The 15,863-nt window shown below is 37.4% G+C and overlaps 1 protein-coding gene across 1 annotated transcript; it reads right to left on the reverse strand.

The window, feature by feature from the left end:
• Positions 1-118: 118 nt before the first annotated feature.
• LOC122666604 (leucine-rich repeat receptor protein kinase EMS1) lies at positions 119-1,601 on the reverse strand. The gene has a single exon (XM_043862624.1). The coding sequence runs from the start codon at positions 1,325-1,327 to the stop codon at positions 185-187; it is 1,143 nt and encodes a 380-aa protein (XP_043718559.1). The 5' UTR covers positions 1,328-1,601; the 3' UTR covers positions 119-184.
• Between the last annotated feature and the right edge of the window lie 14,262 nt (positions 1,602-15,863).

The following is a 15,863-nucleotide window of genomic DNA, read 5'->3' on the forward strand; positions in this document are numbered from 1 at the left end:
CTGACTTGCTTTAGCAGATGGACTTCACTAACTTTCACATTCAAAACAATACAATGAAACCAACTACTTAAATTATTATATATACAGATACAATTCAATTCAGCTTAGATCTTTTCCCTCCAATCAACTCTATTCAAAGCCAAGCCATCAATTGCCATTTTCTGCAATTGTTGTTGAATCAATATTAATTAATAGAATGGTCTTGGACCTCCTCCTTGTCTTTGTGCTCTTCACACTGGCCACAAAGTGACTCCAACATTGTCACCACCTCCTCCATGGAAGGCCTCTCCCTTGACATCTCACTAGTACACAAACATGCAATCCTTAGGAACTCCCTAATCTCATCCTCCTTCAACCCATCTGTAGACAGACTCTTATCGATCATGTCGATTTGCCGGTCTTCCGCAACCATCGTCACCGCCCACTCAATTAGCCCTACTTCCCTCCCATTGTCCATCTTCACCGGCCAATTCGGCCGCCGCCCCGTCGCAACCTCTAGCATTAGAATACCAAAGCTGTACACATCCGCCTTGAGTGTCGCCAAAGTGACACCGGCCTTATACTCCGGCGGCATGTACCCCATCGTTCCGGCCACTTGGGTCGACACGTGGGAATGTAATGCCTTGACCCTCCTAGCCAATCCAAAATCGGCTATGTGGGCCTCAAATTCTAAGTCCAATAACACATTACTTGCCTTGATATCTCTATGGATAATTGGGGTTTCTAAACCGTGTAGGAATGAAAGGCCCAGAGCTACACCCTTAATGATCTTAGTCCTCGTTTCCCAAGGTAACGGCCATGACACGTCACCCACAACAGGTGACGTGTCTTGAAGCCATTGGTCAAGGCTTCCCCTCTCGATGAACTCGTATATTAAGATCCGGTCAGTGCCGGAAACGCAGTAGCCAAGGATCTTAACGAGGTTGGGATGACGGATCTTACCTAGGGTTTCCATCTCGGCATGGAATTCACGGAGTCCTTGAAAGGCATCTTCGCTGAGCTTCTTGACGGCGACGGTGGCTCCGTCGGAGAGGCAAGCCTTGTAGACGAGACCGAAGCTGCCGTCGCCTATGATTCCGTCGGTGGCGAAGTTACGAGTGGCGACGACGAGATCAGTCATGGAGATTTGAAGAGAAGGATCGAACGTTGCGCTCTCATCGATGTTTATGGAAGAAGAAACGTTACGGGGTTCTGGTATGGTTCGGCTTCGAGTTTGGGTATTTGGCTTTGTGGTTAATCTGCAAAGGAAACAAATTAAGGCAAAAATTAGGGTTACAATGAAGAAGCTAGCAGAGGCTGCAAGTAAGGCCTGAACAGTCGGCTCCATGAGTGAGATTCAGGGTTGGGGGTCGGGGGAGTTGAGAAATTGAAGAGGAAAAGTAAGAAATTAGGGAGATTTAGTTGGATTTTCAGGGTTTACTTGTGAGAGACGTTGAAGAAAAATTGAGCAAACGTTGTCAGAGATTTGACTGGACCGTGTGTGAAGAAGAAAGAAGGAAGGAAGGAAGAAAGGGAGCCGCCATTAACAGTGCTTCGAGGAAGGCGGTATAGGGCTTTTAGTGGAATTGCAGTGAAGTCATTGAGTGGAATTGACTTGGGATAGAGTCAATGGTTTTCTAAAAGATGTTTGTGTCAAAATGGACTACTTCAGAAATTAAAATCGTTGGATTGGAAAGGAATAGATTCTGATCCAATGGCTTTTTCTTTTTGTATATGGTTGTTAATATAAACTCTGAAAGTTTATTATTTGATTCCATAAAAAAAAAAAAACAAGTTTATTATTTGATGAAAGAACTGGTCTAGAAATCAATTTCAAAAGTCAAGGAGGAGTTAATGATTCTTTAGATGGACACATCAAGATGAATTATTTCTTTGACTGTTACTACGAACAGTCAAAGAAAAAGAAAAGATTTCAGTTGTACATGGTGCACGATCACGTACACAGCCGTCAGATGGGGATGAGGGGCTACGGTCCTATCTGATCTTGATCATCAGTCCCATTTAAAGTTTTTCCAACAATATCAGCTCAAATCAGATCAGGGAGAATTGGGATCGGTCTCGATTAATTTCGATCTGGATCGACTGAAACCAATCTGATTTCTAAAACCTTGTGCTCAGTGAATCTGAGCCGTCCCACTAAAAGAAGGGTAGAAAACGATTGGACACTAGAAGTTAGGGTCATAGTGAGGAAAAAAATATACGACCACTTGCTTTCAAACAAAATTTGTCCAACCTAGACAATGGACAACTTAGGGGAATTTTTATCGTATGCGGTTCCTTGACCGGTGTGGTTCCCTAATGCCTCTCACAAGAGGAGGGTGGACCCCACCAGGGTAGAGTGTTCAGTCAGGTGCCTCGGGTGGGTCCCACCCCCCCTCTTGTGAGAGGTATTAGAAAATCACACCGATCAAGAAACCGCAGATGATAACAATTCCAACTTAGGGTGCTAGCATATCCCAAACGGTGTCAAAATAGAACCTTGATCGACCATTTACGATTGAAATGGGCAGACCGCAAAGAAATGAGTTTGATTCTGATTTTATAGATTTTTTTTCTGGTTCAATTTTGAATTTGACTAGAAAATCTATGATTCTAAACCAAATAGAAACCAGTAAAATTGGATCAAATAAATTCAACTATTTATACTACCTTATATTCAAGCAAGTGTTGGTTCTATATTTCTGAGGGACGATATTTTAAAAGTGGCTTTTATGATGTTAGAATTAGTACTCATATATTCAAGCAAGTGCTGGTTCTGTGTTAAATTTACCTATTCATGTTCTCGAATTAATGGGTACATAGGTGAAACTGAACGTGAACCAACATTACAAGTTTACGACCCACATGTAAACTGAATGTGAAATAGCAAAAACTGAATCGAAACCAATAAAATCGCAAATACAAAACGATTATGATTTTGATTGATTCCCATCCGATGCGATTCCAATAGACACCCTTAGCCATTTACAAGATATGTTCAAATATAAAAGGGAGCATTTGATTGAATTAGAACCTGAATTTTATCATGTAACTAATCTAATCCATGTCTTCTCTATCCAATGGTGAAAATGAACATATTATCTGGCCTGGCATAATAAATGCCCTGTGACATTTAGGAAAATAAAAACCATTGCTCACTTAAAGATGTAAAAATTATTGTTAATCACTTTTGAAGTACTTGCTAAACTTGTTTCAAGGAAAAAATTGACCAGGTTATGGGCATACGGGTCCTTAATCATCTATCATAGATGATAGAACCACTCTTGCCTAAAATCTGACCTTGTGTTGAAGAAAAAGTTCACAAACTCCCAAGACACTTAAACTGTTGGCTTACCTAAAATGCCACTTCATGACCTTTTTAAGATAAGTTTCCTTTGATACGGTCCACACACAAAAAATAGTAAAAAGATATGACAATCCCAATCATTAGAGAACACACTATACAACTTGGGTAAACTACTTAGTCAAATTTCCTAATAAAATTCAACCTTATACCCCTTGTGCATTGGTATGCATCTCATGTATGCTTAACTTGGTACTTGGAAGGGATGTCAATCGGTCGGGTCGGGTCGGTTGGTTTCATTATCCGTCTCACCAATTTAAGGTCCTACTATGTTTCAACCGTTTAGATGATCAGGCCTTGTAGGTCAAAGAATGGGCACATTTCTATTCGGTCAGTCGGTTGGTTTCTGATCCATAATTGAACTCAAGGTAACTGGGCTAATCAGGATGTAAACGGACTAATTGACTAATTGAGATATAAAAAGGTCCTTAAATTGGCCATAAAGGGTCCTTAAAACAGGCAATACTCAGGCTAATTAGACTTTAACAGTCTAATCTAGCTATAAACAGTTGGTTATCTTCAGGTTATAATATTCTATCAGTCGCAATCAGGCGACCAACAAGCCACTACCTTACATCGGGACCGCTCGATTATTCATTGGTCATTCCTTGATAATTTCCTAATACTTCTTCACTTGTCAGACGGTATATCTTTCTACATAGTGTTCCTTACTTAATATCTTCCTTCTTAAACTTATAATGTGCTGCTTACTAATTTTTAAGTTGGCCTGCTTGTTGCAGGAGAATTCTTACATGCACCATGTCAATTTTTACATCAAGGAAGAGCTAGTCCTTTTTCCACAATGGTTATTGATACTTCACATATTCTTCTTTTCTATGTAGTGTATCAAGTCTTTTTGCAATGTTGAGAATTGCTTTTCAAGACTACAAAATGATTTTTAATGTACAGATTCTTTATTAGGGGGCTGTAGAAAAGCAACTTCTACAAAAGTATGACCAGTAAGGAGGGCTCAAACTCCGAATGCATCCAAGCAGCTTCAAATACTGGATGAATTAAGAAATTGAGATCCAAGTCATTGCTTTAGGAATTGGATCGGTTGAACTGAAGAGGGACCAAGTTATGGTTTTATCTGGAATACCAAATGCTTTAAAGCTCAACTATACCATCACCATTGATGCCCCTTCTAACTAAACTCATTTGTCAAATATTTCATCCCTTCATCATAATCTACTTCAGTAATTTGACCAACCTCCATAGACCTTCGAGGAGTACAAGTGACATGTCTGATGATGGAAGAATTGAGGTCAAATCTGCTTTCAGTTTGAAGCAGCTGGTTTCAATCCATTACTCTGCGACACTGGGAACCAAGCTATCTTGGCTGTCCTTCACATGTTCTTCAATGGTGGGTCTGATTTCATTGTACAAGGAATCAAGTTGGGTAGTGGCCTGTTTCTTCATTTCCAGCATATCAGTACAGTTAAAACTACGTATCATATGCATTTGATATTAAAGATTATCACAGAATCATTTTAACAGTGTACCAATAATCACCCACATAAAAACCTAGTATCTTTTCCTATTCAGTATTCTTATGGCAGGGTTGTTACTTGGGGCTTGAAGTGCACTAAGTGGGAGAGGAGCAACTCAGGCTGGCCCATTACGCATTCAAACCCAAATACAGACTAGAACAGGCTGTGTCTCAGGCTCTGCACCACTCAAAATTCATCAACTGCCCAAACCAGCCCAAGTCCAGTTGCACCTCCCTTCAGAGACTCAATGAACTATTCAACAGCCTACCAGACCAGGAATTTCTTACATCGTATAGTAGATTTCCATTAAAATTCCTTATAAGGATTAAATATTTGTTTCCTATGGTTTGTTAGATCATAGCTTCCATCTTGTTGGCATTAGGGTAGCTGTGATCCCAAATAAGCTTTGTAAACCAAAACATGTCATTTCACAAGAAAAGAGGGTGGATATTTGAGAAAAGGATGCAAGAGTAAGACAACAAATACAAAAATGAAATCTACCACGAGTAGATACATTGGAAATATAAAACCAAAGATGATGCACCCCAAATAAACTGAAACTTGAAGCAAGGAGGCCCTCCACCTTTACCAAACAGAATGAAAACACCAACTCCCCCCCCCCCCCCCGGTATTTTTATCTGCTCCATTTCCTGGGCAGGTCCATTTCCCCAAGTTCCTCTAATAGAGGGGGGTGGACCCCACCCGGGCAGGGGTAGGGTGGTCATTTCCGCTCCCCTCTATTAGAGCAACTTGGGGAAATGGAGCAGATAAAGGTCCCCCCCCCCCCCACACAAACAAAAAAAAAATCTGATACTAGAATAAACCCATTTCACTCAATATGACATTGAAGCCATGAAACCAAAAAAAGGCAAGATGAAAATCAGAGATATTTTAAAAGACACAAGTATAAGAATTAAAGCGATGGATGGGCAAAAACTTTTTTTGTGTGTGTGTGTTGGTTGGGAAGAGAAGTTTTCAATCCTTCACTAGTGTTTGTGAGTTGCTCCTAGGTGATCTTAAACAGAGAAAAAGAAAAGGAGGCAGAAAATAAAACGACGTCAGAATGAAACATAAGGATTTTGCTGGTTTTAGGCTAGCCCTCAAAGGTCTCCTTGTGATTTTGGTCATTCAGTAAAGGGTCATAACTACTAACTAAACAGAGTAAGCAGTTCGTATTCATACCTCATAATTTAAGACCTCCTCTCGTGCTTCCTTTAGCAAGATTTTTTAATTTTCCATTAGGGTAGGGCTGTGACCTCCTTTTGGAGACCAGGCTGGGTTAGATGTGATAATTCCAGCAGGCAGTGTTACTTCGGATCTGGGATATCATTGCATTTTTTTGGGCAAAAGTCTGGTGAGTATTCTGCAAATACAAATTTTTCTCTTTGCCTACTTCCAACTTTGCCTCATCCACTGCACCCTCGATTGGACATGAATCAAGTGGCTCAATAACAGATACAGTTGACTGTAGATGACCTTCAGACGCTAACCCATTGTTCATTGCAACAGAATATTCTTGTTTTCAGTTGGTATTAGACTCATATTTTGAGTGCTCACTCTTCAGAAGCTTGGAAGTGGGTTCATCCTCCTCAGAATCATAAAGAGGGATACCTTCAACTGAGTATCTATCTGGTACAAGAAGGTTAAGCAGCCAAGAATCAAAATGAGAAACAAACAATGTACAAGGACATACAAACAAAAGTTCATCAAAGGAAGATTTTTTTACTCCAATAGACAAAGTTCGAAATTCACACATTCTTTCTTCCTCTATTGAATCACCCATTAATGACCGATCTCTCAGGGCAGATATAGTCCCACAATAAAAGATTGGGAAGCCAACCATCTTGTTTGTAAGTTATTCGAGTGCCTGTGATCCTCCTGGACCCCAGCTGTTTGCTTACCTTAGCTATCTCACCTGGGGGATCCTAACCATCTAACAACTCAGGGTTTTGGACACTCCAAGTGGTGGCTCATTGAATGCAACTAGGTTGATTTTATTGCACACATATAAAAATGATGTAGAGATATATTAATTGCTTGTGAAGCAGAAGCACCAAGTTACAAACATACTACCTCTTCAATATTATGGTTATAAACAAGCCAACCAAATCACATGAGTGACAAGGAGGGTAGAAGCCCTTTTTTATTTTTGGTTGAAAAGGCTAGAAGCCTTGTAATCCAGAAAATAAGGACGTAGGAAAGAGGCAATGCATCTATGAAGTAAGGTCATATTATGGATGTAGCCCAAATTGTAATCCAGAAAATGTGAGCAATAACCAATGGCAAAATCAACAAGTAGAATGGCCTGGGGTACCCTTTCAATGATGTGTCCAACTTCACCATGTATGGGCTGCAAACAAGAGATTGCTGATCAGTAAACCTATGGACACATTCTGTGATAATCAAGCAACAATCTATATTGCTAGTAATCCCGTCTTTCATGAGAGGACCAAATATATTGAAGTGGACTGTCATTTTGTTCAGGATGCAGTGGTGAAGAAATTGATTTCCACTTCGTTTGTCAGTTCTGATAATTAACTTGGAAACCTGTTTACAAGCCTAGTTTCATAATGTCTCTCTCTCCAAGGGTGTTCCAAGATGGGCATGGGTGATATCTATGCTCCAGCTTGAGGGGGAGTGTTAAGTTGTGTTAGTTTCGTAGGGGCACATTTGTAATGTTCTTTTATATTTCTACCCTCAAGTGTACACTTAAGTTATAGGCTTTAGTGTGGACCCTGTCCTTTATTGTTTTCTCTTTTTTATGTTAAAATAAGTAGTTCCCCCCACCCATGGTTTGGAGAATTCTGCTCTACTCTCAAACTGTGGGCAGTTCTCCTCACTCACTCTTCTGAACTTTCATCTTCTCTTCTCTATTCCTTTATGTCCATGTACTGATATCAAGTTCTAGTGTTGTCACATTAACAACTCAAACAATGCCTCAGATGTCGAAGGAACCTCTATCCCACCTTCATCCCCACCCCCTTCTCTTCCTTGCAGCTTACCCTCCATACATCACACACAAACTGCTCAGAGCAACCTAACCATTCTACTTTCATCCCCCATAATAAACCTAGCCATGGGATTGAATTCTCCCAGTACCTCATATTTTCAGCCTGCCATAACAGAATCATATTCAGTCCTAATTTTCCACCGATTTCATCATAAAATCCTCAACTTCTCATCCCCAATCCACACCATCCATTAAACCTAATTTGAACTTGACCAAACCAAGCTTCACCCACTGTAGGAGTTTGTCCCACGCTTCTAAAACTGAGACTAATTGTGAATCCCTGTAGACTGCACTTGATAGCTCCAAAGTATCAATCACCGCCAAGCTGCAGGTAAAGGAGAGTATGGTACAGCATGGTTGTCACAAAACCCTAGAATTGTGGATGTGGAGAATGTGAATAATGGCTTGTGACTAATTGATCACAGCCCCTCTTTATTTATAATAGATGGAAGAACATTCTAGAATAGGTACAATGGCAATAATACCCTTAGGAAAAAATTACCCTTGAACCCAAATATTACAATACTCCCCCTCAAGTTGATGCATAAATATCAAACATGCACAACTTACCAACTATAAAACAAAAACTCTTACTGCTAATACCCTTAGTGAGGATATCAGCTAACTGCTTACTAAACTGAATTAAAAAAAAACACAAATAAGTCCTTGCTCGAGCTTTTCCTTGATAAAATGGATCAATTTCAACATGTTTGGTCCGATCATGATGAACTGGATTGTGAGCAATACTTATTGTTGATTTACTATCACAATAGAGACGCATAGGAAGATCAACAACAACATTTAAGTCTCGGAGAAGTCCTTGGAGCGAGAGGAGTTCACAAATTCCATGGGCCATAGCTCGAAATTCTGCTTCACCACTGGATTGAGCAACAATTGTTTGCTTCTTGCTTCTCCAAGTAACCAAGTTTCCACCAACAAAGGTGTAATAACCTGTTGTGGATCTTCTATCATCTAGGCACCCTGCCCAGTCAACATCAGTAAAGGCTTCAACCCGAAGATGATTATGAGGAGAGAAGAGAATACCCTTTCCAGGAGAAAACTTCAAATATCTCAAGATCCTATGTGCAGCATCTAGATGAGAAGAATAAGGATCATGCATATATTGGCTGACTACACTTACTACAAATGCTATATCTGGTTGGGTGTGAGATAAGTATATTAAACACCCAACTAATATTGAGAAACAAAGGGGGTTTCTAATGCTTTAACCACTCGATCAACCGAGGGAGTACACAACTGATATCATAGCAACTTACATTATTAAACAAAAATCAACCAGCAGCCAACAAGCAATAATGAAATTAAATATGCCATAAAGACTTGGCTGAGCCAAGCCACCAAGAATTGGTCATCTGGGAAAGGATAGGGCCAAATGGCACAAGTGCACAACACAGTACCACTCACTCTCATAGCTTGGTTCTCTCATCATATGCTGCTTTACATCTAATTTTTCTCACCAGGCAGAGTTGTACCATGCTAATTCCTCTTAAGCAACTGGACCTTTAATGCTGAAGGAATTATTAAAATTCTACACACTATAAAACGCTATACAAAATCTTATAGCTCCATTTATCCATTATATAAGCAGTAAACAGATAATCCAATCCATCTCCCTGCGGCCACTAAGTATTACCCAACTTATCCTAATGTTAAAAGACCAGGTCCTATTCAGCAGGCAAGAAATTTCGCATTCTAGTCCCCTTACGTAGAAAAACCACTAGAGAATGGCAATGTACTTACACCCACCAACCAGATTAGTCTTATTGACCACTATCAGTTCATTGATAACTCTGCTTCTCAAATATGTAGCTAAACAGCCTATGGTTTTGGAATGTGGATACTATCAACAGACCTTAACACCCCAGCTCCAAAATAAAAAATCAGTTTTCTGATGCAATGACACCTGGCAACTACTTTGGACAAAGCTCCATTGTTCTATTGTGCTTGATAATCATTTATGATAGAAGGAATTCAACAAGCTTGACAGTATCTCTACCTGCTTCGTGTCATTTCACCTCCGTAAAACCATACAATTACACATTACGTTCCACATAAAAGTACGGAGTCGAAAAATATCTTCCAACCTCTCCCATGTCTAAAACAAACAAAAATGATACCCTCGTTCAGAACACAAGAAGCTAAGGTAAACATAAGCAAAAAACCAAATCAAGGGTAACCCAATTCAATTCAGCTAAATCGAACAAAACACACCACTGATCACCTGCATCACATATACAAAATAACAAAAATCAACAAACAACATATAAAAACAAATACTTACATTGTTCCCTTTCCAGAATTGGTAAACTCTGTTAGCCATGACAAATTGCTCCAACTACGCTGGAAGAGAATCGAATATTTAGAACTTAGGGGCGTTCATCTTCTTATCATCTAAATCTCTGGGAGGGAAGTTAAAACTAAAAGAAAAAGAAGATCTAGGTTGCAGAATGTACAGTCGACTTAAACGGTGGGTGGGTCGTCAGGATTCGCACTTTCGTTTATAGTTTTCGAGTCCCTCCTTTCCTCCCCGTAATGCGAGACTCTCTCTCTCTCTTCCCTATTTTTCCCCCCTTAACCTTTTCCCTTCACTTTTTAATTGCTCGTTTTCTCCACACTCTCTAGAATGTTTTACGCCAAACCTTCCGGGATTATAGGTGGGAAAAATGAATAAACAGAAGGCGCGTTTGGTAATTGGCGTCTTCCCCTCCTTTACCAGGGTCAATGTCGGGTACTTTGTATATTGTTTGATCATTGACCATCCAAATGACCATTTTAACCTTATTTTCTTCTATAATTGACGAATTATGATTTTTTTTTGTCAAAAATAATTTTATTATGAAAAATGTGAAAACTCGTGGCTGAGGGTTACAAAGATCAACAAACCATGGATCGAAAATGGGTCACACCATCGTATATATCACCAATAGCACCCTTCTTGCCAGGAAGTCAGCACAACGGTTATTTTTCCTTTTAACATAAGTGAAACTGCATGTATCAAAATAGGTAAAAAGATGCACAATATCCTCCAAGATGCCACGAATGCTAAGAGGAGACAAATATAGTCCTTGTATATAATTGACAACATCCTTATTATCGGATGCAATAAGAATCCTGTCGAAGCCTTCCGAAATACACTCCAACAAGAAGATCGGATAGCCATAACCTCCCCAGTAGCAATATCCTTGAAAATCATAGGAACCGAGACAGCATGTATCGGTCTACCAAAATAGCCCATGCAAATAATTCCACCATTACTTGTAGATGAGTTTGGAAGCAAACTAGCATCATAAAAAACTTGAGTCACCCCTGGTTGGAGAGAGGATCATTTAGAAACCAAAGATGAAATATGGCTCACCATAGAAGGTTGCAAAGCAATAGGACTCGGGGAATCATGAAACTCTTGGAAAGCATGAAAAGATGTTTGAATAACCTATAATGGAGATCAAACCTAACGACCAAAAACATTGTCATTTCATGCTTTCCACAAAAACCAACATATAAAAGAGCACAAAAAATTTCCCACATGTAGAGTGGCCTTATCCCATGAGATATTGCTCCAACTCATGATCCAATCACACAAAGAAGAATCTTCTCCTGAAGGAATGAAGAGCCCCAAAGAACAACCAAATCAGGCCTCACGGGTGAAAGAACAACCCAACAAAATATGTGTGATTGTTTCAACTGATCCACATCTAGCACAATACCGATCCACACTGATATTGTGATGGCAATCCTAGTATAAATATGGATCGTTTGATTGGTAGGCTGGACACACATGGCTAAGGGTGTCAATTTGAAACTATAAACGGTCCTGCTAAAACCTAGTATCAAACCATCCCATTAATAAATGATATGGTATTGGGGGTATTAGGATCTAATTTTGATATCGAATAATAAATAGGATGCAACAGTTCTGAGACAAGATTCCCAATGTTGTTAGTAACACTACCAATTAAATAAATTAGATACTATCAATTAATGAGAAAAATAGAAGACCAATGTGTACCCGGTCAACAAACACAAACAATTTTTCCCTTATTGAATGAACCTAATAGGAAGCAAACAAATAGAGAAAGATGGAACAATATATGTCGAACACAATGGTGGTAATAATCAAGCTCTCAAATTAGTTACTTAATGCATCACAAACACATACATGTGAACACCATCAGATTTTAACGTGAAAAGCCTTATCAATGAGAGGAGTAAAAATCACGGGATTATAGTCCGCCAAAATTCACTTTCTCCAAATAATGAGAATACACAAGAGTCTTATCTAATAAAGATTAAAGGCATACAACCATTCCAAACATCAAGAATAATATTTCCTTGGCATATATCATCGACAAGATGAACTCCAAAAAGAGGAATGAAAGAAACTGGAAGAGATCCCACCAAAACAAGGGCAACAAAAACATAATTATCAGATTGAGTTAGATGATTCCAACCAACAATCACATTGTTCAGAATGAATAACTATATCTTGCAAATCGTCTAACCAAAAATCAGCTCAAATGGGCCACGAATGACCATCAGAACATGCACTTGAAGTTGACTGCGCAAAGCCTCAAAAACCAAAAAAACAAACAAAAAACAAAAACTGTTCACCTCCCCTTTTTTCTTCTCTTCGTTTCTCACAGTCAACCACTCTCTTGAGTCTCAATAAAACAATAAATGAGAAAACCCATCATTAAACAAATCTCTTAACAAAAATGCCCTTCATATGAGCTTTAGCATACAAAGTTATTTTTTTCTCTTTTCTCTGTTATGTAAGCATTTTATGTGTTTAATACATGTAATATTTATTCCATTTTGAAACCTCAAGTTTTTTTTTTATCAAGATATTTGTTTTTTGAATTTGGTGTCAGAGCTTCCATTTGTTTGTTTATTGAGTTTGTTATTAGAGTTTCCGTTTGTTTGTTAAATTTGGTATCAGAACTTTCATTTATTTGTTTATTTTGATATCAGAACTTTTGTTTGTTTATTGAATTTTATATTAGAGTTTCTGTTTGTTTGCTGAAATTAAATATCAATGTTATGTAAAAAAAAATGGTGTTAGATATTAAAGTTTGTATATATTCCTGTAACATATTGAAATTGTTTTGAAGACTGTGGTCTTAAGTTTTGTTCTCAATGGTCAAAACATAAATTTTAAAAATTGATTTTCTATTAGAATTTCATAATCCCCCCCAAAAAAAAGGACCGATGGTGGAAGGGGTGGTACCTACGAACCAAATCTTGACGAGACACTTCCTTCCACTATAAAACCACCCCAAAATCCTAAAAATACTATTCGACTGCTAAGCACTGTTCCCGCTTCACTGATTGATAGTTTTTTATGGAGAATTATTTGGAGGGGCAGTCTGGTTTATTGATTACGACTTTTACTGCGATAAAGACTAATATCACTCCGTTATTACATGAAAAGTTCAGTTGGCATGACATTCCAAATGATTGTACTTATCATTCCTTTCATCACCAAGCTACAGATTTTAATTATGCCCTTACCTAGTTTGATAATCTTTCATATTCTTCTTTCTTAGTTGGTTGCGACCCTGAAATAGATTTAAGACTGTTAGGTATTGTTACACCTTATTCTAAGAGTTCAGGTAATAGTCTTTAGGAAGGTAGTGAGTTTAGGACAGTTTTTGAGTCTATCATAAGCTCATATCACCAATCTCTTCATCTTTTGTAGCAAAAAAATTTATGCAAAACTATTTTAAAAAAAAATAATGAATGAAATTTATTGGGAACCTTCCAATCAAATTTCTTTGGGTCCTCTCTTATCACTTAATTTATTGGGTTGATAACTTTTGTATGATCAAATCCACAAAGGAGATTTAATATGTCTTATCGTTGTAATGGGCGTCAATCCGATGAAGACCAATAACATAATATAATTTCATGAATATAATTTTGCCTGCAAGTTTCAGTTCTTGATACTTGTAATTATAACTAATTAAATACTAAATTTCAGTTAAATTGTTCATCCATTAATTTTTCAAGTCCATCATATAATAAATGACTTTCAAAGGGGTGACCATACTATATTATTGTAGTTAAATTATTGTCATTGTCTAGGCTTATTAGAGATGGATTTTAAATTTAATTGACACTTAAGGTCCTGCTTTCATGGACCCATGTCTCTATTAATGGATATGTTTTCTATAATATTTCAAAAAGTTCATTTATTAGTTTGTATGGGGTGGGAAAGTAAGGAGACAACATGCAGATATTAAAGGACTTTGTCGTGTGATGTGGCAATGGGTTTATTCCATTCCATTTTTCAACAAAGTCCTACCTTTATTATAAAAAAATATATGAATTACAGGGTAATAAATGATTTCTCATTGGTTATTTTCATTTTATTTTCTTTGTTCTTTTTCTTCACCATATTACAGGTGGGACCCACAATATATCATTTCCCATCCCTTTTTATCTCCTAAACAGATGGATCCTAAACAAACAACTGCTAAAAGTTATATTTTTCTGTGTTCTCTGTTATGTAAGCATTTTATGTGTTTAATATATATAATAATTATTCTATTCTGAAACTTCAAGTATTTTTAATCAAGATATTTGTTTTTTGAATTTGGTGTCAGAGCTTCCGTTTGTTTGTTTATTGAGTTTGTTATTAGAGATTCCATTTATTTGTTAAATTTGGTATCAGAACTTTCATTTGTTTGTTTATTTTGGTATCAGAGCTTTAATTTGTTTATTGAATTTTGTATTAGAGTTTCTGTTTGTTTGTTGAAATTGATATTAAATATTAATGATATGTGAAAAAAATGGTGTTAGATATTAAAGTTTATATTCCTGTAACATATCGAAATTGGTTTGAAGACTGTAGTCTCAATGTTTCATTCTCAATTGTCAAAACATAAATTTTAAAATTTGGTGTTCAACAATAATAACCAAATTTAAATGGTTGGTACTGTTTTCTCTGAATTTTGTTTTTTTCCTTCTTCAAATGTTTGTTTCAAAACGTGTGTCTTTTGAGATTATCTTGAGCAAATGTTTTGAGAAGGTGTGCCCTCTTATGTTAGATAATGACTTTGTCTCAAACCATTGGTATTTTATTTTATTTTGCTCGAATATTCTCAAAAGCTTTATCTTCTCTTGTATTTTCACATAGAATGTTGAATAACTTTCAAACGTTTTGTGAATTTTCATTGAACGTTGAGTACTACCTTGTCTACTATCTATTTATTTAAAAGCAAGCGGAACACATAGCTTTCAGGTTACAAAGATCCCAAAGCTATAGAATGGAATTAGGTCAACCTGTCTTGCATGTCAAAGATAGAGCCTTCATTGCTATGTGCTATTGGGTAGACTACTATTTAGGTGCAAGAACTCTTGGGTAGGTTTGTAAAGGTTGTTGTAACTTAGAAGTAGTTTACAAATTTACTTGATTTACAACCATAGTGAACAAACATAATCTTAAGGAGAGTGACATATTGGCATGTTTCAGCCTTTGTTTATTGTTCCTACCATTGATGTTCGTGATCGTTATTCAAAGACCGACTCTCCTAAGTGACATTGTTTGAAGAATTACTTGTCATGAGATAAGTTTTACTTTATCCTCACATTGGTGTTTATTACCTACAAAGACAAACAAAAGCTTAAAGAGATATCAATGTATGTTCTAATATCTATGCATGTTCATTGTTAGAATAGTTGCTCTCATACTGCATCGTTAGGCTTTTGCAGTTAGTGAATCTTAAATTTATTTTTAAAAGATTGTTACAAAACCCACTGGGTTGTCCATATTTCGAAGCCAATACTCTTGTTATTTTTTGTTTTCCCATTAAATGAAGGCATTGAGGCAAACTGTTGGGAATTTGTTTTAGGTACCACAAACACATCAGAAGGATTTCTTAGGTACCCTCAGTATTCTGATGGAAAAAAAATCATTAGGAGATAGTAGAGTGTATGGGTTCATGGATGTGTAGGTGTGGTAATGACTTTAGTCATATATCGCATACAGATAGGAAATATG

Source organism: Telopea speciosissima, chromosome 7 (genome assembly GCF_018873765.1).
Source record: "Telopea speciosissima isolate NSW1024214 ecotype Mountain lineage chromosome 7, Tspe_v1, whole genome shotgun sequence".
In the NCBI taxonomy this organism is placed as follows: Eukaryota; Viridiplantae; Streptophyta; class Magnoliopsida; order Proteales; family Proteaceae; genus Telopea; species Telopea speciosissima.

What these genes read in the sequence shown, in the direction of transcription:
- LOC122666604 (XM_043862624.1), bottom strand. Translation starts at nt 1,327, where the DNA reads ATGGAGCCGACTGTTCAGGCCTTACTTGCAGCCTCTGCTAGCTTCTTC.